The sequence below is a fragment of the Chamaea fasciata genome, unplaced genomic scaffold (assembly GCF_029207755.1).
Source record: "Chamaea fasciata isolate MVZ Bird 193981 ecotype frontalis unplaced genomic scaffold, bChaFas1.0.hap1 SCAF_3, whole genome shotgun sequence".
Lineage (NCBI taxonomy): Eukaryota > Metazoa > Chordata > Aves > Passeriformes > Sylviidae > Chamaea > Chamaea fasciata.
This window is the reverse complement of record NW_027094088.1, coordinates 93,724,114-93,749,800: the sequence shown is the minus strand read 5'-3', so window position 1 is coordinate 93,749,800 and position 25,687 is coordinate 93,724,114. Positions and strand designations below refer to the sequence as shown.

General features: G+C 36.9%; 1 protein-coding gene across 10 annotated transcripts in view; it reads left to right on the top strand.

Moving 5' to 3' along the window:
* Positions 1–25,687, top strand: part of DLGAP2 (DLG associated protein 2) — a 378,906-nt gene that overhangs the window by 216,218 nt on the left and 137,001 nt on the right. For 5 of the 10 annotated variants that reach the window (XM_066179828.1, XM_066179829.1, XM_066179822.1 and 2 more), the window contains one exon: positions 6,360–6,392. The exons of 3 other annotated variants lie outside the window; for them this stretch is intronic. In XM_066179828.1, the coding sequence (XP_066035925.1) occupies positions 6,360–6,392 (33 nt within the window). Of the gene's footprint in view, positions 1–6,359; positions 6,393–9,363; positions 9,484–25,687 lie in introns of all 10 variants that reach the window. 2 more of the 10 variants (XM_066179825.1, XM_066179824.1) reach the window with 1 other exon arrangement.

Genomic DNA, 25,687 nt, shown 5'->3' with positions numbered 1-25,687 from the left:
CAGCTTGTGTTGGTCCCCCAGTTGTGCATTGTGGAAAACTGTGAGTGAGTGTGCAAGAGCAAGGTGAGCTGGGTGTGCAAAGACTTCAGTGGCTAGTGTGAATGATTACAGTTATTAATTATAACAGATTTTTTCTATTACAGAGACCAGACTTATTAATGAAACTCCTCTAATCAGTATTTTTTTGTGATCTGTCTCCCTCAATTCAGTCCTCTCATCAGGAATAATTCACTTCTTTTTCCTACTCTGTCAACACTACAACCATAAGTGGCTCATGATCTCCCTGGGCAACATGTGCCAGTGCTCAGTCACTCTCCTGACTGAAAAAAAAAAAAAAAAAAAAAAAAAAAAAAAAAAAAAAAAAAGGGTGTTTCCTGGTGTTCAGATGGATCCTTTTGTGTTTCAGTTTGTAACTGTTGTTCAGCTTCTTCCTGGAATTACATAAATCAGAAGGCAAAATATAAAGTGGCAAGTATCAACCTCTATAATTATCATATGATTTTAAGAGAAGAAGAATAATGATCAGTGAATTTTTGCACTAGAGGCTGACAGGACTAAGTTTCTTTTTGTCCAGGACTTATTTTAATGAGCCATTTTAGATATCTAAGGGCATCAAATTTACCACTTGTAAACCAGCAATTTTTTCATGCCTAAATCATTCCCATTTTATTCTTGTGTCTGTCTCAGATCTACACCCATATATGTAGAGTATTTTCCTGAAAGATTCTTGTGGTGAGTTTCATCTCCAGTTATCTACAGTACAGGTTATGTAGATATGTGGCTGTCTAAGCTCACACTGTAGTTAGAGATCTTGTCAATGGAAAAAACTGTTCTAAATATTCTTCTGTACAACTTTAATTTCTACTTTTCAATGTAATTAATTGACTCAATTTCAACTACTTCATTGGAGCTCAGATCTCACAACAAAACACTTCTACTGAAGAAAAGTAACTTTGAATCTTACTCTTAATGGTATCACAAGAAGGAGTGGTGGTTGAATGAAACCTTGGTTAGCAGTGTAAATGTAATCTACCTGTCTCAATAAGATGTAATTTTTAATTGAAAAATAATACTATAAAATTGAATCAGAGCAATAAATAGGCTTTCAAATGTCATATTTATAATTCTTCATAACTAACTCTCCAGCTGGATTTTTTTTCTTTGAATTATCTTCAAAAATAAAAATGAATTCCAACTGCCAGCACAAGTGAGGATTAGGTTTGAAAGATGGTGACTTCATTCTTATGAATTCTTGAGTGCAACCTTTACACTTTTTTTTTTTTTTTTTTTTTTGTCAGGGAAATTCTCACCAAAAAAAGGTTTATATTTCCATTAAAATTGTAATTGTGCCGTTTAAAGCATTGGTGGCCAATGAATGCAAATAACCTAATAATGAAAATAAGAGAGACTCTGAAAGCAGGTTTATTGCGGAAGGTTAAGATCATAGTGACAGGAAATAAATAGAAGAGACCAAATTTGAGGCAACAAGACTGTGCAAGAGTTGCTTCTACTGAAAAAACAGTTTTTCAGTGAATAATTAATGTAATTTCTGGTGCTGAAGGAAACTCTCTCCCTCTAGAGGCTAAGGCAAAGGATTGTTCACCTACTTCTCCTTTAGCATCTGACTTTAGGCTTGGGTAGTACCAAATTAACCTTCAAATCTTGGTGCAGCCATACTCACAGTCTGTCTTGGTTTCGGAAGACAGGTATCTGATAGGTAAAATTACAATCAGAGGCTCTTTGGCAAAGATTTGGGAAATAGGAATAGCAGTTCTTTACTAGTATGTAATACAAAGCAAACAAACACAAAAAAAAACTCCCCCCCCACCAAACAACTACAGCATTAATGACAAACGACAACAGTACCAAGAACCTTGAGGGCTTTGTTTCACAAAACCCAGGGCAGCTTGGTTTCGGTGTCCCTGCAGGATCCTCAGAGCACCAAGCTGAAACAGTGGAAAAGTCCCGGGCTGGTAGCTGGGATGGCAGAGTGTCCCGGCAGGCAGGGGCAGGATGTCCCGGCAGCGCAGGGGGTGCAGGGTCACGCTGCAGCAAGAGGAGCAGCGCCGAAGAAGCTCGAAGGCGAGGCAGAAAGCGGCCCAGCTTCCGCGAGTGGCAGAGAAAAACTCAGGATTCAGGTCGAACCGGTGATAGTAGATTTCCCAGGACTGGATCCCTTTGGCCACAGTGAAACTCCTCCAGCCAGCAACAGCCGTTCTTCGCTCGACGTGCTTTGCGGCGGCTGAGCTCCTCGAGGAGCAGCAGACACGCGCCTCCCCGAACGCCGGAAGCAGAAAAGCATGCAGCTGCCTCAAGCTTTGTCTTTTACCTGCGTTATCTCCCCCTTCCACCTTTTGTCCACCTCTTTGTTTCGGTTAAGTACTCTCCAGTATCCAACACTTGGTCTCCTTGGTAACTTGTGGGGAAAAAATTCTTTAGAGAAAAAAAGGAGCAAACCTAACCCCCAACACAGTCCCAATCCAATCCTAAGTTAGGTGCCAATAGTTTTGACTGACCTGATTGCCAAAACTATAGTTGAAACTTCTAGTTGATGCAAATCATCTTACATCTTCAGCCACCGCAGCTCTATGTCACTCTTCATTCTCTTCTTTGCAACCAGCCCTTTGTATTCCAAATATTATGAACTGCTGGACTTCACTTCTCTTGCTTAAAGAAGACTTGAGTTTTGTAGAATTCATGGTCCAGGTGTTGTGCACATCTGCAAGGGTTCCTGAGTTCTGCTGCCCAGTTAGAGTCTTATAATAAAATAAGATTGAGTCTGACTGGAGATTTAGCAAAGCAGAGACACTTATTTCTTGCTGACAATTGCTGTTAAAACACTTAGAAGCAAGGCAAAATCTTGTATTTTCAAGAGAGCACGATTTAGCATTCATTAGCTTCTTGTAACCTTTTCTAAGCAGGTACCAGCTCTCAGAGACAGTTTGGTATTACATCATCTTGCTGCCAATGCCATGGAGAACATTTAATGTTAAATGACTTAAATGTGCTCTGCACCTTAAATGTGTTTTCCTGTGCACTGTAAAAGTCATCCCTTCTACTCATTTTGTGTTGGCATTCTGCCAGCACATGCCAGTGGAAGCCATACAGTTCTTTGATATTTTACTGTCAGCACAGCACGAGGAGTACCATGAGAGGGGAAGTCGAAAGCTGAGCACTGCCTTGTGCAATGAACAGTTTGTAAAATAGGAGGAATGGGCCTTGGAGGCAAGATACAGAGAGGACTACATCTTTGCTTATCAACTCTAGGAAGAAATAATTAGTTTATTGTCATGAAAATCTTGTATCATCTCCAACGTCTGTTTTGCACTGAGCTAATAAAATGCGGTGTACCAGGGATAGTGCTTGCTAAAAAGCGCACACTCATTCCCTTTTTAAAAAATCATGCTTTTCATTATAACTCAAAGTCAGCTTTATTGTCAAATCACCATTTTTTTTACCTAAATCAATGACTCATAGTATGTATCAGGTCTGGATTTCATGAGTGTAATTCCTTGATAACTGCTAATGTGAACATGTTAGCTATGTTGCCTTAAAAAGGGGATGAAAGGGTGTGTCACTTTTATGTACTCCACTTTCATCTCAGATTCCTCCTGCTTAGAAAGTCTTATGTATGAAAATAAAAGTGAATAGAAACAAATCTGGGCAATTCACCAAATAAATGGAATGGAAGAAAATTGGATTCCACCTGTTCAAGGCTTACTTAATTGAAAATCAGTCAAGGAAACTGAGAAATGCTCTTAACAATAACAGGAAATGATGATTTTTCTGCTGCCCTTGGAGTCATAGAAGAGTAGAAGAAATCTTATGGCAGAGACTAAATATTCCAGTTGTTTCAGCAAAGGTTTCATTCCATTGTAACTGCAGTAATTTCATGTATTGAACTCTTGCAGGGAAATGTTGCACACTGTATTTATCTTTATATGGGAAACTTTACCTTGCCTGCCTATGCAGTGCCAGCTCATATCCTTTGTGAAATGTAATGATGGAATTGGGGCATGTGGATCATGATTTGTGGGTTCAATAATACCATAAAATCTTCTGGTTTCAGCAAGGAAAGTAGGTCTGATTTTCTTTAACAGTTCACACAGGACACATGCTTAGGTAACAAATTACCTTATTTTCAGTTAGTGTAGGCTGACTAAGAAAAGAAAGAAAATAAACACAATTTATATCATCAGCTTAACACAAAGTATTACATAGTAGTGTTGTTTTACACTGGGAGAAGAGCCTAATTAATTTGCATTAACTTATCTGCCTTTTTTTTTTTAGGTTTGGGTTTTATTGTTTTAGTTTGGGTATTTTGGTTGGTTGGTTGGTTTTTTGTTTGCTTGTTTTTATTTTTTAAAATCCCAGTGACTGAGTAGATATTTTTTCACTGCTAAAGGGAAACAGAGAATTTTTTCCTTTTCTGTTCTTTTCCTTGGATCTTCAGGTTTTTCATCAGGATTTTTTTATTAATGACATGGAACAGATGTTTTCAAACACCTTATTTCTGTGTCAGGATGTGCCACAAGAAGTGCACAGTGAGAGGAGTTTGAACAATTCAAGTATTAGACATTTTTCGGATGTCTCTGATTTGCAAGGTAGCTGTGTGATGTCTGTGCTTTCAGGGAGCAGTCACTGCCCAGCTAAATGCTCCATTTATGCGTAATCTGGTTTTGGTGTGGTTTTTATGGGCTCCTACGGGGTAACAACATTCTTCTGTCTCTCAGACTCTGAAAGAAAAAGTCTTGAGGATTGTTTTTATTTTCCTCTGTAGTTTATGATAAATCTTGAGAGCCTACATACTGGAATTGTTAGTTAATTTGTTGTGTTCAGCAATTTGGATTTCAGAAAGCAATTCTCTCTAGCGCATTTATCTCGTTTTGGTTTGGTTTTGTCCTGTGTTCTCTTACAAAACTAAGCATGTTCACAGTCCTCAGGAGATGTCTCAGTTAAACTGTTATAAGTTAATAGAACCACGCACACCTTTCCTCCTGTCTAAAGAGTTCCTTCTGCAGTTCCAGGAGTAAATTGATAAATATTTTTCCAATTACTTTTAGAATTAGTTACTACATTACAAAAAGTTCAGAATTTCTGTAGCCTAAACCATTAACTTAGAATCTTGTATCTGTTGACTGTTGCAATAAGAAAGCAACTTTTTTCTTTAAAGATGTAATAGTTTATAAACAGTATTAAAAGATTTTTTTCCAGACACTGGTAGTAAATACAATCAATTCCTAAAAATTACAAGAAAGCTCATTTAAACACTTAGTAGGGTGTATTGGTCAGCCACCATCTGTCTATTGTGTAATTCCAAGAGAGTGTAGCTGTTGCACCCCTCTGTGATCCCATTTGTCACACAAAGGGAGGAAGGAGAGTTTGAAGGTCTCACCCTTTGTTGGTGAGCTAACTGGGACCTGGTGGACTGCCCCTAGCAACAGGACTTGTTCTCCAAATGGGCTCAAGTCACTGTCTCATGTGACAGAACACTGTCTGAGAAGGGGTTTCTTTTGGCCATGTGTGTCTGAGAATTAAACTTTTACCTTGGCAATGCAACAACAATCCCAGCTGGTATTGACTGTATTTTATCAGCCCCCACTACTCTTCTGGCTATAGTGTTATCTCCTCGAAGTCACCAAATAAGTCTTTCTTAAGAGCATGGAATTTCCAAAGGTGCAAAGCACTTCAAAGATGAAATTCTGAGTTCTGGTCTCAGTGCACATTCAGAAGGGGCCATTCTGATGCCTTCAGCATCACTGATGTGGCTTTCTGCTGTCTCTTCAGATGGGATTTACCAGTGATGCCCTCATTTATGCTTTATGGTATCAGCAGGAATAAATCCAGCTCTTTTCTAAAATGGATAGATGAGGGGGAATAAAAAGTGTGAACATTAGAATATACAAAATCAGGTCTCTTATCTGTTGTGACCAAGAAAGGAAATTTTTTTTAAAGAGTACAATCTAAAAAGCATTCTGCACTTTTCTACTTGTTATGTACAAAGGTGGAACAAAAGTTTATACTCAAGATTTCTGTTTCTGAAATCAGAGGTTCATTTACAAAGTATTGTAAAATTCTTATTGAATTCTGATATGTCTGTCTTAAACAGTAAAATAAATTTGCTTCTCATAGTGTTCAAGGCTTTCATCTTAAGATAATATTTTACATTTTTACAAAACGATGGAGAAGAAAACCTTCATAATGTAATGTTAAGTATTCTACTTTTGCTTTTCTATATATTTGATTAAAAATTATATTGATGATAATGTGATATTTGCTGCCAGGTTTGCTTTTGATTTTTTGTGCTTTTTAATATTAAATTAGTGTTAAAGATTATTTTTTCACTGTTTTAATTTCAGATTTGGATTCTCTAACAGGGCATGCATTTCCAGGTAAAGTGGACAGTTAGATTAGATTATGTTATTTGTTTGTTTTATACTGAGTTTATTGAGTTTTCTTGGAGGGTGGTGGGAAAGGGGTGTTGTAAAATTTATTTGGTGTGCTTCTGACAGCATTTTGTTATGTGTAAAAATTGTACTATTAGGGTTTTTTTTTAAGATTTCAGATAAATGAAGAAAGGTAGATATTAAATTCACAAGTTTAAAGAACAGAATAGAAAATTTGCATTAAATGTTAATTATTATATAATTAATGTAAACAATCCAAGGGGAGAGAAGAATTATTCCAAAACAACAAGTCCCAATGAAAAGATTTTAAGTTATTCAAACTTACACGTGATTCTGTAAGGCAGGTAAAATAAATAAATAAATAAATAAATAAATAATAAAAAAACCACAAACACCCCAAAAAACCCAAAAACTACCAAACAACCCACCGGTCAGTATTTAAGGAAAGCAAAGATTCAAGAAATACAAATCTTAATTTCCACTGTTATTACTAGAAGTGTGTAGGAAAGAGGTTTTGAATAGTAAGAACATTTTCAGTAGATAATTGAGAAGGAATGATAACACAATTACATTAATCCACTGGATTCTGCTGTGCAAGCACATTTTTTTATGCTGTGTGGAACTTAAATTTAAAAATAGTACATTCAATTAAAAATTCTAGAATTTTGCAACTACACGTTACAATTCAAACATTTTGAGTTGGGATTTTTTAGCACAAATACAAAAGCAGAAAATTTGATACTAACTAATCATGTGAACTTCTGTGTAACTTGGGCAGAGATTTTGACACAGAAAGAATATAAATGAGCACTTTCTGAAATAAATATCTGCTGCAAATATGCGAACTCTTTCTGTACTCAAAATTTTCTTGGATAGTACTTCAGTTGAACAGGCTGTGAAAACTAAGGCATAATATTTTTATAACAGAGATTTAGTCAAAATTTGTGATGATATTTATCATTAGAATGATATTACTTTTTATTATGATATTGGCTTCTAAGGTGTCTAGTGTATAGCATAATATTCCTCTGTCAGTTCTTCCTTAAAGATCATTCTTTAAAAATTATGGTACAGTAGATTCAGTTGAGGTTTTCCAAGCATTCCTGGACCTTAGGCATTAGGTATGCTGTAAGATATAGAACAAAAAGACCAACAGAACAAAAAAGTTTAGATGCTCATCATAATGAAATTTTTGTGCAGTGTGGAACAGATCTGGGTACAGATTCTGTCAGTTATTTGTATGTAAATACAGCAGCACTACAAATAAAGTCTTTTAGAGAAGTCAGAAGACTCTAAGTGCAGGTTTTGTAATTTTCATCCCAGAAGAGGAAACTCTTATTCTGAGTAGTTTGGTTTGGTTTGGTTTGAGTAAGCATACCCATGGAATAACATACTGCTTAATTAGGGCCATCTTGTAAATTTGATCCTCATAAGTGCTGCAAATATATGCATGTGTCTCCAAAATAGACATTGAGACAAGCAGGATCAGTGTATCTTTTATTTTTTTTTCTCTACTTTTTAAAGGCTTAGTCTGCTTTTGTTTTTGCATGAATATTTTATGTTACTAGGTGGTGCTGTCATGGTGTGTTCCATTCTTACTTTGTAAAATGACAATATAATCATAAAGAGCAGTACTGACAACAGAGCCTTATGTGTGCTTCAGAATTATGGCAAAGACAAATCATCCTTATTCTGCATGGAAAATGTCCTGAACAGCACAACAGGTGATTTACATGCCTGCATTACATTCCAGATGTTTCTGTGCACAAATCCATCAAATGGCCTGTTATTTAGCACAGACAGAAATATCTTAGATTCTAACAAACTGTCAAAGGGATATAAGAGAATAATATAGGCAGCCAATAAGCATAAAAGCCTGGCGTGGACTTCACTTAAATAGATATTTATTTGGTGACTCACAATACGAACATGCTACTGTGCAGCTCACAGAAATCACTAGAAGAACCATCTCTCATTTTATGCTTTATTTGACAGTTAAGACATACTTTTTTTACATATAAGGGTAAAAGTAGCAGAATGTTCTTTCTTGCCTTCAGCTTTACTTACATTTAATAGTCAAGTCATTATAGTATTTTGCTAAAATAGCACAGAATGTATAGTTACAGATGTAGCTAAACTAAAAACCAAGAGGGATGCTTATGTGTATATGCTGAAAAACACAGAACAATAAATCCCAATACCTATGTGTTAACATGATTACTCTAGTTAGACTAAAGTATGCTAACTTTCAGCAGATAGAAGAGAGCAAGATGTTACTTATGCATCTTTAATAGCAATTAGTTAATTAGCTGAGATATGTGTGTTAACAGGTGATTTGTATCTCACGCTGAGCAAACACAAACCAAACTCACTTGAGATTTCTATTTATCTCACATTGGAAAAAAAGCACACCCTTTGAGCTAATCCAGCAGGATTCATTAACAAGACCTCTAAGGGGATGGTGATTGAATAGTTTTTCACTTGACCCTTGGCCAGTGCTCTACAGGAGCAGAGCGTGAAATGACTCCTTTCCTTAAGTCATGTAGCACTGTCAGTGAAATGCTGAGTGAGTGCTTCTACCAGACCCTCAGCAGGGCAGACAGACCAAACCTGCTTCTGCACTGACCTAATCACACAAGTTACAGGGCAGAAGGGGTTTGCATCCATCTAGATGAGTTTAAATTCATGTGGGTTCCCATTTGGATACAACTACTTTGTGAATTTCAGACTAAGAGGTAGTACTTTCCCTATCACCACTGGCAACTGCATCAGCTGCCCCATGTTTTCTGTAGATTTAGGCAATCTCTGCTACTTCAGAGACAGATCAGAATATAAACCACATCAAAGTATCTGTCTGGTTTTTATGTGAAAGGAAAAAAATTATTTATAACCCTTGCAGTTGATTAGCTGAAACCCTAAAGTACGAGATTTGATTATAGTCATTGTCTTAATGCAGAGCTGCAAGTGTTATGGGCATGTTGAGAACTTCCAGAAGCTGGATTAAAGCATCTCTTTTACAATGATATCTAATCTCGTCCTAAAGCTCCAAGCAATGGCGAGTCCACCAGCTCCCCTGGTAAGCCATTCCAATATTTAATTACCCTTAGTGCTAGGAAATTGAAATGTTGTGGAAAGGTTGAATTTGTCTAATTTCAGCTGCCAGTCTTCCTTTTGCTATGCCTTTGTCAGCAACACTGAAAATTTCCCCTTTTTCCGGTATGTTCTCTGAACAAATGTCTATGACAAACTGCAATGACCTGTTGAACGGTCTCTGCAGAGAAACTCTGCCACCTGGCCTGATGAACTTATTGCCTTGATCTGCAAACCTGGCCCCTTTCATAGACTATCACAATTTTATCACCTCTATGACTACGGAAAGTTTTTATATGGTAGTCAAGGTACCTTTCAACCTTTGTTCTGGTAAATTTAATATGTTGTGCTCTTTAAGGCTCACACTGTAAGACTGGTTTTCTGACAGCTGTCATAGGAACCCCTGTTTTTCAAAAACTATGAGAATATATTCATGTAGAATTTTGTAAATGCTGTATATAGAAGTAAAGTACTTTTTTCTTTGTACATAACACTTCCTTCTTAATTCTCCCTTTTTAAGGATTTAGCTACAGTTCAGGTAACAGTAATTGTCGGTGTCAAGCAAACCAAGTGGTTATCCTAAAAAGTAACTGACAGAACAGGAATGAGCATTTTTTCCCTAGTTTGATGTAGCTAACATGAGATTTGAGGTGGAAGGGAATGCTCTTATGGCAGCATATGAAATCTAGCAGTTTCAATCAGGTGAAATCTGGGCGGGCACTGAGTTTTGGGTGATCATTAGTCCAAAGAAGGAGAATTAGCCAGGATGTGTCTCTAAGGAGTGAGATGAAAAAAGGTTAGAAACTTTAAAGCCCCATTTAAATGCATTCCTCAGACTGCATCCCTATAATTAATATCTTGTATTAACTGACTTAGAATATTAAGAATGTACGTTTAACACAGAGGATCTCCATGTTGAAGATAGTTAATAGCAGTTGTCTGTTTTGATTTCCACAGGCTGTGTAGCACGCCTATGAATTCCTGTTCTGGATCACATAAAAATTAGTTCGGTGCCACCTGAGTTAGGAATCTACAGTAGATGATCCAAAGGCATCTTCTGCATCTCTGTTTATTGTTTTATTAAATTCAGCTTTAGTGTGTAGTGTTTTCTCTTTTCCCTACTACCACCCCAAAATACCCAACTGGTTGGTAAGATACACAGATTTTGTTTTTCATTGTGTTAATGATGAATGCTGTTTTGTTGCAATTCATCTAAATAGGCTTGAGGTTTTCTGAAATACCTCAGGGACAAAGATATTGGGGTTTTCTAAAGAAAAAATTCACTGTTGGCAATGTAATGCTAGATTTCAACTTCAATTTTTTTTTCTAAATTTCTGAAATTCCCTTAATAGTCTAGGGAACAGACTGTTGTCTTTAGCACTGTCAGTGAAACTAAGATAGTGCTAAGTGGAATGAACATTCTCAGGTCTTTGAATAATAACTTGAGCTATGGTAGGAATTTGGTATGTGCAGTCCTGTGGGAAGTGTTTAGAGAAAGAGTATCCCTAATGCTAATCAAATATGAAGTCAAAATATCCATTCTAATTCCTTGGTGTATCCAATCAAGGTAGTTACTCAGTGACCTGCTCATTTTTCAGAAGAATTAACACTTTGTCCATATAATGAGCATCATTTCGTGAATTAGTTAATGGCCTTTTGAACTGTGCACTTTCCTATTCACGGTTCTGCTTGGTCAAAAACTTTAACGGATATTTCATTCAGTACACCAATACGAGGTATTGTGGTCAAAATAAAAGTTTATCTGTGGGTGTCTTCTCAGTCATATTATTTGCAGTTACTGTAGTATTGAGTCAGAAACACAGAAAGTCTCATCTTTATCCTTTTTCTCTGCCTTTGCCTAAAGTAGGTGCAAGGCTGGGTAGAAAATGAAGATTGGATGGCTTAAGACAAATAACACTGAGTGGAATTTAGTTCGAGTGTATCAACAACAGAATATCAAAGTTCATTATTATTTGATTAGAGCTGAGAGATTGTTAAAGAACCAATTTGGATAAAATAATATTTTGCAGCTGGTTTTGGCTAATTATCATCTTGATTTTATCTGAGGGAATGCTTGCCTAGTGAATTGAGTCTGCTAAGTGTTGGAGGGTTTTTTTTAATCTTTCTACTGAATTTCTGTAACATTATTTTTAATGTTCAAAAAAAGAGTAAGATCTGTCAGCTTAGCCTGAAGACAAGGTTGATTAAAAAAAAAGTAAACCAAAACATAAAATTAAAGTCATCAAATCAAAAGAGGGTGGAGTATGATGAGCTAGTAAACAAAACAAAACTAAAAGGTCACTTACAATTAATTGAGCCCCTTTTGAGCTTCTGTAAGACTGAATGGATAGGATCACAAACTAAAAATAAGTAATCTTTCATTTATTGTGCTCATCCAGTACAGATTTTATCTAAATTCATAATTTTTTAGTTCTGTTACTTTCTTCCAGTACTATGTTTGCCCCTTGACTTTTTTGTCTCAAGTAAAAAAACCATGAGGAGAAAGTATGTGTGTACCCCATCTTGCCTTTAGAGTCTTCGTTGGGATGTAACTATGCATAGTCCTGCTGTTCAAAGTATCAGTTTTCCAGATGATCCTGCAGGTAAAAAAACAACTATTATGTACCAACCTGAAAAGTCTGCTCTGGGAATTTGCACTTGGGTGGGGGGATATTAAAACATGAGTTCAAATAGATTTAATTTTTTTTTTTTTATTTCTTTTGTTTCGGAGCTCTTTCAGGCTCCTGGTGCAAATAGCTCATATGTTTTCAGTCTGGGTTGCTCTGGACCCTGCCTCTTCTGGGTGATTGAGCAATGAGGATTGCACATCACTGAGCAAACCTTTCCTGGGTTGGGGATACAGATGTTCTCTGGGGAAGCTGAGCGGGGGCATGCAAACCATGCTGGTGTGCCCTTGCTCTAGAGCGCAACCCAGCCATGGGGTTACAAAGGTGGGAAAACAAATGAAAGTGCATAATCACGCAGGAACTTGACAGTTGTGCGATTCATTCCTGTATTCAAATGTTTACTTCTATATCGTCAATTTCACCTGTTTAGTTTCCAGCTAAATCCATGCAAAAAGCAAAAATGAAAGGAGTATACACTTTTTTTTGAAAATATGGCAATTTCAGAACTGAAGGGATACTCCTTTGAAACTAGGAGTCTCACAGAAACATATGGTATTGATGCTTTGCCACATGAGTTTATTTTACTCTTTAGGATTATTTGCTCTCATTTCTTTGGCTCTTAGCTATGATTCATACTAGTTTAACAAGAACTGTGTAAAGAGCTCTTGATATAGAGGTACTGCAGGTACTACTACTCATTTCTTGGCCATTTATATAACATGAGTTATACAAAGTCTTAATGAGCTCTGTACAATTCTTGATCTTGTTTAAAATGAAGTTAATGATTAATTTTTAGTTGTGCTTTTAATTAATTCTTTTTTGATATTTTTATCAATTATTATTTTTAAGTGCTCTGGGGTATTTCATATTAAGGGTACAGGATGAATCAGAGTAATTATATACCTCATTCATTACCACCAAACAGAATTTAAAGGAACTAAAATAAATTAAAAAATATTTGGACTCTACCAGATACTGCAGAGCTACATGGTGTATCTCTGATTTGCAAATTCAGGAAGTCATGGCTTGATTCTTCTTTAATTAAGCATGTCTCTTTAAAATATGTGAAATGTAATTATTTGAGAGCAGCAAGGGCTACAGTATTTATGAGATTGGGTTTGTCAAATTATCCCCAATGTTCAATTAAAGCAGCCATTTTTCCAAACTGTCATTTAACTATTCTTAGTCTTAGCTCTGTGTTTAGGCTGTGATGCTGCAGCAGATTGTTGCAGCACTTCATATGATGTTAAGAGAAACAGCTCAGAGGAAGACTCTGAAATATTAATGTCTTCTAAAAGAAGTACATTCAGATGCTTTAAAGTAATTCTATAGTCCACAAGAACTCATATGAAGAAAGATAGCAAACTGGAATTTGAGCCAAAGGCAAATCCTTAATGAGGAGAATCTGATTTTTGAATTGAAAAGAGGACAACCATGTTGACAGTCAAAACTTGTCTTCTTGAAAGCTTTGACTCCTCATCTAAAGCCTGCTGTCTTTAATTTCCTCATTTTGATGGCATGGATTAATTTCACAGCTAAATATAGAAAACGCTTTTAATTCCCCAGGTGGTAGCTTCTTAAATAGACAAATATTAAATATACTGTACTGGTGGGCTTTGTATTTACTGTGGTTATGTACTGTCTAATGTTGCTCCTTCGCTACTTGTTTAGGCTAGCTTGTAGCAGCTGAAGGTTGTACTTCGAATAGTTTACAAAATAAATAGTTGGTATAAGTACATATACTTCTAAAATGTATATAAAAATATATGCGTTTTACAGGACACAATATATCATGACTGTTCTTGTCCTCAGTGACCAATTAAGTGGTCCAGCAGGACTTTTAAATGAATTTTAGTTGTTTGCTGTATGCAAAAAAAAGATTAATTTTTAAAAATTGTTTCTATTTTAGTTCTAATTTCTTTAGGTATTAATTTATCAGATATCATTTTCCCTAAAATTATATCACCTCAAAATGTTTTTAAATGTATAGTTTTAAAATATATATTTATTTCAGACTTTAAATTTTTCCATTTCTTGAAATGAGCAGTTGGAGCTGTGAACTACAAAAATTATCCAAGGAAAATAGATGTCCAGATTATTTTCTATAAGCTAACAGATTCTGCCCAGAAGTTTAAGTATTGCATAGATCACGAGTCAGGTATTTCTTTGCTGTTACAAGCTTTTTGACAATAATAAATCATACTGCTATATAAACACATTCTCATGAAAATATTAAATGACACTCTCAAAGCTAAAATGCCACAAGCAGTCTTTACTACTTCAAAATAAACTTACTGATAGGATTTAAATTTTATTTTTGACACTGCTGTAATATCGGTTCCTTATTCAGATTTCAGCCAAAGAAGTGATCATAATGATCAGAGATCATAGGAGCTGGTGTTTTCCTTGGTTTTCTCTACCTCTGGATAAATATGTCTGTGTTTCTTGTGATCATAAATTTTAGAGGTGGTAGTGTAAGACTTATCTATCAAGATCAGTGACTTGTGTATGTTTGATTTTAATGCAAGACTAGGCACTATTAATTAATATGGATATGACTTTTTACAGTTCTGGTGGTTAACAATCAATTTTTCAGAAACAGAATAGGTACTATTCTTGTTAGTTTGGCAGGGATACTTAACCTGCCTCACAGGTCAAGAACTGGTTATTGCTGTGATTATGAATCTGTCAGAGGGGATTACAGAATTTGTCCTGTAGGATAATAAAGGCTCAGGCACTATTTCAGTAACATAATCTAATACTCATTTATTGCGTATGTTCAACTGCAGGATAAAAATACCCTTGAAATAATTACTCTGGTAGGTGTAGTGCTTTTTTCTTTTTCTGTCAGCTAAACATTTAGGCCTTCATCAAAGTGCTAGATCATACGTAAATAGTTTGTATGAATGAAATGATAGCCAGGTTATACATATTTGTTTGGATGGGTGTAGAAATAGAGGATTGTTTCCCTGTGTCAGGAACTTTCTGTAAAAAATCACACATTGCACTGTAGCTGGAAAAAAGAAGCTGACTACCGTGTTTACACTTCATATGTTCTTTAGGTGAAGTTCATAAGCAGAATGTATTGCATCCTACTCTTGATCCCTGAATTACTCCTCACAAATAATCATGTACCCACACGATAAGTGATTATGCTCCAGCATCACAGCTTCTTTTCCAGCTACCTGTGCCACTTTCTGTCTTAGGTGCACGTGCCAAAATGACATAACTTAGAAGTCAGATAAATTATCTGCATCCTAATATCATGGATGATTAATTGTCAGTGGTGAAGTAAAAAATGTAGTGTTTTTACCTTCTGCATATTTTTATAGTAAGGAAAATCTGTGAGGAGGTGAGTGCCTTAGGGTCCCTGTCAGGGGCTCAGCTCAGGAGAACTTCAGAGACAGAGCCAGCACTGCATTACAGAGTCTATCAAATGCAGTGTCCAATATAACTTTCTTTAAAAAGCATTCATTTCCCATGGACAGGTGGTGATTCACTTGCTGACATCAATCAGACTTCTCCTTCAAAAGGAATTCTTCCAGCCTCACTGAGAAAATAGTATAAGACATCATTCTGTGCAAGGCAAGGATAGCAGACTGCAATCCTATACTTCCAGTAGGTAAAAATTGATGGTGCTCCCCATGATCTTTCCATTTAGAACACAGCTACTTGAGTGTGAAATTTCAGAGTACCTTTAGTGAGAATATTAGTTCTGCTGTCTTTTTAAGTTCGTATTTTAAATTTTTTTTCACAGAAGTTTTTAATTTAAAAATGTGGAGCCACATGTTTTAAAAAAACACTTTAAAGCGATTCAAATTAATAACAAGATTCACTGAACCATTGGGGGAGCAAAAGACTTACGACTATGGGAGTGTGTCAGCAGTGTGTTAAATTAGTAACTGTGTGTAGGCTCAATATGAGATTTAACAGGTGCCCCAGATATGTTGTGCTGACTCTCTGCATTGAAGTGAATTTTATTTTGGCAACTGAGAGGAGGAAGGAGAGAAAGAAGGAGTTGGCCAGTGAAGAAGCTGCTTCTGCACATTCCAGAAAGAATCAGACTAACATGGGAGACAGGCCAGTTTCAGATGCCTTTCACTGGATCTCCTGCGCAACAAGGAGAACTAGATTAGTATGTGGTGAGTTGAAAATGGTAGAGACCCTCGTGAAATACAGGTAGAAGAGAAAGAAGCATTGTTCTGCATCTGTAATAAAATCGATGCCTTCCTCAGCATTTCTAGCATTTTGTCTGTTTACTGTATTGGTCTTAGAAGACATACTTTTGTATTTTGTAAATTGCAATGACAATGAAGTCCCGAGAATGGAAAGCAGCTATCTTAGCTAAATTATGTTGCCTGTTGCTATGGAAATGGTAGCTCACGAATTTTTATGTAAGTGCTTGAGGTACAATACTTATGACATCTTATGTAAAAAAACAATGTTTATACTTCATTCACCATCAGGTTTTTTCTTTACTTTAATGACAATATTGGGCAGTAATCCCCAAGACCAAATGCTGAAATAACATACCATTCCATGGAAATATCTTTCATCATAATTAACTGGGCAATTTTTGAAGTGCAGCATAATCAGGAAGTTATCAACCTTTAAATCTGATTTATACATCCTTTGCCAGTGCTTTAAATACATATAGTTACAGGAAAAAATAAATAATTTTAAGCAAACATTGTTTATGCTGCATGTTGCAATTAAGACTCTACCTGCCTTCTTTCAGTATCACGTTTATATAATTTTTTGTTCTAAGTTGAGATGTAGCAAAAAACCCTCAATAATAAGATAGGATTCAGAAATGATGCCCAAGCCCTCATAAATTTTACCCAAAACTTCATTTCCTGTTACATCTTATAAAACATTCTCGCTGAATATAGCCAAAAATTTGTTTTCTTCCTGCAGAGAATTACTTGCACTCTCATAACACTTTCCACATCATGTAAGATGCACCCACTGTAACTGTTTATTTCTTACTTATGAGAAAAGTATTGGAATCACAGACCAGAATTTGAAACTCATATTTTCCCCATTATTTTATCAAATTATGTTGTTGCTAAATAAACAGAGAACTATCTATCTGCAAGAGACCAGAAATAAGCCAAGCAAAAGAAATTTTCCCTGGAACACTTATATTTATGTTAAGCATGTGATCCTACTAAATCAATTGAATATTTTAAAATGAAAGCAATTCTTTAGGAATATGGAGATGCTGTAGTGTCTTAATCTCAAAAAATCAGAGAGCAAGTACATTCCTTGGGTAGACAAGGCATCAGTTAACACAAAACTTGAAGAGTGTGCCTTCAAGCATTTGGTGGGTCATTGCCAGGATTTTTGTCAGGGTAACAGTGGGAAATATAAGTAGTCATAAAAAATGTTTTTTCCTCTCACTTTTCTTTGATCAAAACTTCCTTACCTCTATGTCTGTAATTATCCAGCCTCATCTATTGTAGGACCTTTTTTTTTACATCTGGTCGGAGTCCCAGCTGCATCAGTTCAGTGAGCCATGCTGCCCAGTGCCTGTTACTGCATTTGCCACAGTAAACTGATGTGGGCTGACGTCTGAGCTCCCTCACTGGCGTGTGGCCATCCACATAGTGAAGTGCCAGAGCACTTCTCATGTCTGTGCCTGAGTGTGTTTCAAGGACTTAGGCTGGCAATGCATCTTTCCCAAGAAATAGTTCGGATGCAGGCATATTATTTGTGGAAGTAGAAGAGGGGATGAAGGATTTCAGCGGTACAAACATGAGTGGTGTGTGATAGCCCAGGCCCCTTTCTTTTACGCAAGCTCATGGTTTAACCCGATGCAGCACTGCCACTCACTCACTTCCCTCCAAGGGGAGAGAATTGAAAGGGTGAAAGCATGAAAACTGATGTGTGGCGATAAAGACAGGTTAATAGGTAAAGCAAAAGCTGCACACACAGGCAAAGCAAAGAATTCCTCCACCACTTCATTCTGCTACCCCCAGGAAAGGTCTCCATCATCTGTAATGCTGACTTATGAAGACAAAAGGCATCATTCTGAATGTCCCTGCCTTCCTTCTTCTTCCCCCACCTTTATGTCATGACACCATATGATGTGAGATACCCCTTGGGTCATTTAGGATCAGCTGTCCCAGCTGCGTCCCCTCCAGACTCCTTGGGCACCCACACCCTCCTTACTGGTGGAGTGGGGTGAAGTGAGGAGTAAAAAATGTCTTGGCTCTGTGCAAGCATTGCTTAGCAATAACATCCCTGTATTATCAGCTCTGTTTACAGCACAAAGCCAAAACACAACCCCATACCAGCTGTTGTGAAAAAAATTAACTCTACCTCTGCCAAAACCATCACAACATGTAAATAGACCCTATACAGATATAATCCTGAGCAACAGTCTGCACTGGTACAGAGATACTATCTCATTCTGACTATTGTACTTGTTTCTTCTGTGACCATCAAATAGCCAGGTTTTCCCTGTCAGGGACTGCACAGACTTGGGGGACAGTTCCTCCCCTGGAATGCATTATTGTAATGACTTCGAAGACGATAGAATCACAACACTTTACTTTGACTGAGAAAAGGGTACCATGCACTGCCATTTTCCCCCTCTGTGCACCATGAGGATGACCCTATTCACCCTCACTCTCTAGTATCTATTTCTAGAGATATTAAAGTCCTAGCTCAGAATATTCTGACTTATTTTTAAAATAAAAGCTCTACAGCCCTTCCTGCCTGGTCTCAAAAACAACTTTCCTTACGTGATCTGATTCCTTTCAATTAAATAAGTTTTGTCACCAGGAACTTGTCTTGAACTGCATTTATGTTCCAGTAATTTCTGCAATCTTTCTGCTTGGTCTAATTTTTCTGTAACCTGTTGCTATAATTTAAGATGAGGTATACATTTCACTCTTTCAAACAAACTCAGTTACTCTTCCAATTAAGAAAGTGACAGGATTCCTAAGTACAGATTTTCTTGATGCACTAACTTCTGTCAGGGTGGATTATACCGGTTTGTTGATTGTCATGCATTTTAATGATATTAATGAATTTCATAGTCTGAATACTTACACTATTCACTACTCATATACTCTAAAAAGTTACATAGTGTGTTATTTTGCTATTTAAGATCATAGCTTTTCTGTTTTCTTGACCTCTTTCTCTCTATTTTAGCGCTTAGTCTTTAAAATATTGCCTACAGTTTTCATGACCTTTTGGAAACCTCTCCAACACATTTTTTATGCAGTAAGAGATATGTCTGCAATAAAAATTATATGAAGAAATGAATGTTTCAGTTATTTTATGTCCTTGTAGGCATCTTTTTTATTTATTGAGACAAAAGCACAGTTTTTGAACAAGATCTTTCTCACGTGGATATGTGAGACTTAGTCAATTTGCACAATAGAGCATTTTTTTCTTTTGAAATAGAGGTGTTTGAGATGTTTGAGATATTTTTCATACTTACATAGCTGAAGTCTAACTTATTTTCCCATCAGTGCTAGATATGCAAAGAATACTAGATAAGGTTCCAGCCATGTTAAGGCAAGATAAAAATATAACTATCACTGTCTTAAAGTGTTTTCATAGTAGACTTTATATTCTTAATGTTTCTAAAAAGTATACAAAATTAAAGTTTCATAAATCTATAGACATTCTGGACCAGATTTAGTACAACTTTCCTATGGATTGTTAATGCAACTCATACTGTTCTCAAACCCTGATACTAAATTCAAACTCCCTAAAAACTGCACTGCTGATTTGTCTGAGTTTTTATTACCAGACTTTGGCATGGAAGTAAGTAAAAGCATAACTGGGGCCCTGACTTCACAGGGCTTCCCTTAGAGCAAGTAGGTCAGTCCTGGAAGCTGATTTCCATACATTAGGCAGTAGAGAAATACAGCCTGCAGCAGGACAGTGGATGCTGGAAGTTCTCAATTCTGAGTTTGGAGTTCTGGACATAAACCCGTCCACAACCTGCACCCTTGTGGGTGTGAGAAAGGGCAGGGCAGGAGCCTTTGCCTTTTGTGCCCTGCTCTCCACACTTCAAATTACTCAACAATATGGGCAGCTCAGCCCACACTGAGCACCGTCTGCTCTGGGTGAGCTGTGGGCTAGGTCTCAGGAATGTGCAGTGCCATGTGTCAGATGGTGAATCGATACTGGACTCACAGACTTGTTAAGCATTGTGGTAAAAGGGTTCTCCATGTGCTAGAGTCCCTACATGTGTCATCTCCTGGAGGAGATGTCATCTTCTGGAGGGGCTTGGGGTAAGAAATAGTCTGCATGGGTAGTAGAGGAAATTGTTAGTTACTACCTTCTGGAATTGGTTGTCTTATTTCTTTTGCTTTGCAGATTCGCTGCTTTTTTTCCTAAAAGATAATTTTAAGTCTTGCTGAATCATCCTAGAAAAACTATTCATCTTCTTCAGCTGGGGCAAAATGAACGGAGTTAAAACTGACAAGGTTTGGTTGCAGGAAATGCTAAGGACTGGGGATGGCAGGAGCTATGGGTATTTCTTTGCAACATGTTGCAGGTGAGTGTGGGAGGTTGTGCCATTAACTACCAAATGTGAGCCTTACAGAAAAAGTTGTTTGGAAGAGGAGAACGCAGGGAAGACCTCTGTTTCTAAATAGTGACTAGTGTGTCTGTCTCTCACGTTAGGCTAACTGTTTTTCTATATTGGAGAAACTGAACAAGAACTTTTGAAACAAAAAAAGATTTACTCTTTTACTCAGAGGGGAAAAAAAACAGCTGGGATTTAATAAGACTTGCCTGGTTCATTTTGTTTTTCCTTTCAAAGAAATTCACTGTGGAATCCTTGGCATGATTTATTTGTACATTATGTATCTGATTCTACATTTGATTTTCAGAGGTGACATTCATTCCACCTAAGTATTTACACTCTAGGTGTCTCTGTTAAAGCTAGTTACCTCAGACTCTACAGTGAATGGAGAGAAGCAAGTACTTTCAGGATAAGATTAATCTGACCTATTTAAGATATCTGTTTTAAGATTAGATGAATAGCAGCCTATTCACCTAATAGCACTTTATCTCTACATTGACTGTATATGGACTCAAGAGTGCCAAGATTCATTTAGGCAGCTGATTTTTGCTCCTGTTGAGCCAAAAAAACATGCATGTTTGGACTTCTAAAGTACATATAAGTATTTTGGTAGACTTCTAGCCAAGTAATATAAATCTCTTTTTGCGGTTTTAGTGAATGATCAGTAAATGTTTATTCCATTATTACTCTGCATAAGAATTGATAAGGTATCAAGTACACAGGCAAGTCTCAATTAATCAGGATAACTGATGAGCCTTATAACAGGCATAAAGTGAATACCTGTTTAGGCAAATGGAAATACTGAAATCTAATTCCCCATGAATTGTGTTCATTGTCTGACTTTTCATCCCACATAACAGTCCATACAGTGGCAATGTTGTTGCTACCCTCCAACTGTGTAAGCATTGCTCAGCTAATACCCATGTGCCATCTGGGCACTTAGCTTCTGCCAGCCCCGGTGTCATGCCTGGCTTCTGCCTAAGTGGAGTCACTATTGTGCATTTCCCGACTATTTTCTGATTTTCACAAGCTATCTCTAGTAATTTTTATTCCCTTTTAAATTGGGTCTTGAGTTCACAGGTAGTTGCAAACTGCCAAACCAATGGACAACCTGATTGCACAAGTCAGATCTTCTTAAAATTCTGTGGCAAAAGTACAAATAAGGCGTATATAAATAAGAATATATAGTGAAATGGCAGTTGCAGACACTAATATTATATAATATCTGGAAAATGGAGGTGAAAGTCCCTAAATTCATATTTATTTGAGTGGCAAATCTTTGTGACACATAGGTAGACAGCTAAACATGGGGTCAGTCTGTACAGAACTTCCTTGGGTCAGTCTGCAGCATAACAAACCTTCAGGAAAATGCCAGATTTAGTAAATGAGAATCCACTTATTTGAAGTGTTGTTGAGGACACTCATTGCCAGTAAAGGAGACTGAATTGAGCACAGAGTTGACAGCAGGCATGGCATACACAACTGTGAAAGGGGCCTCAGGAGCAGCTCATGTTGGCTCCCAGCTGCCCACAGCCAGGCCAGCAGCAAGCGAGCACACACAGACCTGCCCGGGGCAGGGACCTCGCCACTGGCAGCCTCCACTTGGGAACACTTTCAGTGCCAGTAGAACTTCTGTCCACTGAACCCAGCTTTATGCTGCTGTTCTTTGCTTTTTATATCTTTTTGCATAATAAATTTTAGCTGAGTGGATACATGTTCTTTTTCAACACAAAAAGTTTGGCAGATCCTCAAGTGGATAAACAGGATTAATAGTTTAAAAATCAAGTTAGATCAACTTAAGATGGCCAAGCCTGGCTCCCTTACTGTAATTCATGGTTCTTCTAGATGTCTATATTTATAGTCATTTTGCTCAGGCTCTGAGTTGGTCATTTGTGAGCAAGTTTCAAGCCAAAAAACCTTGCAGCCATATTTAATGTAATGCAGATTGGAGCTAAAAAATCCCTGCTGGGGATTGAGTTGAAGCCCAGTACTGTGCTAATGACAACTTACACGGTTATCACGTGGAAGTTGGCTCAGGCATAATCATCAAAGCCTGGCAAAATTCTTTACAGAACCCCTCAGTACCGATAATCTCATGTTGAATTTAACCTGCAGTTTCTGAGAAGGAAGACTGAGACATTAAGCTAACTAATAAGACTTGCAGAAGCACAGGATTCAGAAAACATCATTAAAGCAGATGATAATTATGAACAACACCTCTTCAAATGTGATCTTTAAGACTGACTACAGTGCCATTTAAAATGCACTTTTAAAAGTAAGTGCTGTATCCAACTGCCTGAAAGAAGTCTCATGAGTACTTCTACAGCTGTAATCATGATGCTGTGCTTTTCAGGCCTTTTTTTTGCTGATCCTGGCTTAAAAGGTCAGACATGTAACATTCATTACTTTGACCTAGCAGCATCAGGCATCTGTAGCAGCTAACGCTGTAGCTATTATTCTCTAAACACTTGGAGTGAAAGCTAAAAGCCTCAAAGTCCTGACTTTTGAGGTTTCTCATGTTTCAATGAAAATATTTTTCTATTGAAAATGACACAAACTATATCTTGAGTCTCTCAATAAGTCTCTAATGTAGGGTGGGAATAGAAAAACAGGAACTGGCTGCCAGAAGCAATTCTTACACAACTAGAATACACAAGTGCATATTAGAAGCACAGGATTTGGGATTTTGGGTGGTTCTCTTTTTTTTTTTTTTTTTTTTTTTTTTTTTTTTTGGTTGGGGTGTGTGTGTGTGTATGTGTTTATTTATGGAATAATATCTCTGTCTAAGGCTTAATGAAGTGCTTCTAACCTGTCTAACCTGTAAGGCATCAGGCTGAATATAAACTCACATTAGACATTTTAGTTTTGTCTCCATAGAAACTAAATCTTCAAATGTGTTATTTTTGTCTTTGGAGTATTTATGTGCCTCAGAATTTGCTCATGTATTCAAAGGGAAAAACTATGATCTCAATAAAGTTGTGTTGTCTTATGGACTATCAGCAGGTGCATGAGATGTATTTGAATGTCTAGTATGGCATAAACAAACGCTGGAAAGAGAGAAATTTAGAACTCTGTATTGCAAATAAACTAACCCCAGTGTCCCATCAACTTGCAAAATCTGTAGAGTGAAATATATCCAATTTTGAATGTCCAGAATCATCACTTTCTTGCAGTTGTGCCTTTGAAATCCAATTGAAGTAAGGAAGTCCATTACAGGATGGTATCAATACAATTGGGTGAAATTCAATCTCAGCTAATACTTTGTTTCTCAGGAGAGAAATTATACTTTCTCAGAATCAAGGAAAAGCACCACTGCAGCTGAAATGAAGTTCACATTATTTGACTTTTTAATATAGAGTTTTACTACAGAAAGACTCTCATCCAAAGTAGGAGAGCTCAGAGAATGAAGAGCTTCAGCTCAGTAGCAGAGAGCTTCAGATGCAGCGCTTCAGAGTGGCTGTTTTCAATCCTGTGACTTAGAAGAAGAGTTGGTGCTTATTTTTTACTGGTTTTATCTGAATACAGTTAATGTCTGAAATTCAATTGCTGGGTGCTATTACTGTACTGAATCAGTACATACTGTTATTTTAAGGATCATCACTTCCTAGAAGGTACTGACACTCCCTCTCTTTTAAAATTAATATAATTTTATTACATGAGGGACAATTAGAATGAGTTATGGTAAAACTACAGCGATATCAATAAAACCAAAGACAACATGAAGCCATATTCTTCATGTCATATAATAGCTTAAGTTCATTTGTCGTTTTCTGTTGTAAGTCAAGAAGACAAAAGAAGGCAAAGTAAAGGGAAACCACAGGAAGTGCAGAACATAGTGACAGATAGGACAGAGACAGAAAATTTCAACATACAGCAGAGAACAAGCCTGATATTTGTACAGATTCTGTGACACAAACACAAGCACACATTACATCTTCATAGCAAAGAACTTCACTGCCTCCAAGAAACAACACAGTAGTATTTTTAACATCTCTTCAAAGGCTTCAGGTTAACTAAAGAATTGCAACATATTTAGTCTGGAGGTAATAAAAATCCATGGGATAGTAAAAAGTAGTTTTCAGAAAAACATGGTAAGCAGAGTGTCATGGAGAGGTACACTGGAGAAGACGTCAATTAGCAGTGGAAAGGAGTACAGTAAACTTATGTGTTCCAGGTAGCTGTGTGCACTCAGGGATGTGCCCTTTAATTACATGGTACTGTCAAAAATTGCCATTTTATAGACTAAGTCAAATTCTATGAGATTATATTTCCTTAGGGTATACAAGGTCATTTTTTAAGGCAAGGAAATCTGTGTTATCAAATGAACAGGAGACAATCTCTTTATTAAACATACTGAGCAAAGAGCATATGCTACAAATGGTGTGCTGTGTCTGTGCAGAAGGTAGTCACTAAATCATATAAAACAGATGCAAGCATTCTGTATTTTTAGCTAGAAAATATCTACCTTCTGAGTATGCTGTGCATCCATTGTTGCAGTGTCAGACTTGCAAAACTATTTCTTGCTTTAAAAATGACAAATATGTTGTCCCAATTTTATGAAGTGAAAATTGAACAGGAGATTCAACGCAAGGATACTGAAGTACGACTCTCTTCACTCATAAAAGATGGAGACAGGTTGATGAAGTATGCAACAGAGCTAATACTTTTCCAATCAGTGTAAATGCATAGTATTCCATATTTTTATGAGCAGATTGTTAAAATCTAAGATCACAAAAAAATTAAAAATTTTAAGGGAGCTCTGCATAACATCTGGTCCAGGTTGCAGTCAAAGCAATGCCAACCTGGAGTTTCTCAGGGCGTTGTAGAGTCAAATTTGAACATCTCCAAGGATGGAGATATTTTCAGCCTTTCTAGGAAACCTGGTCCAATGTTTGAAAGCCTTCAAGGGTGCCCCATTAAGTCATAGTCAACTCTATCCACCAGGAATTCCAAATCCTTTTCTGCAATACTGCCTTGGAATCAATTGACCACCAGCCTCAGCTGAGGCAAGA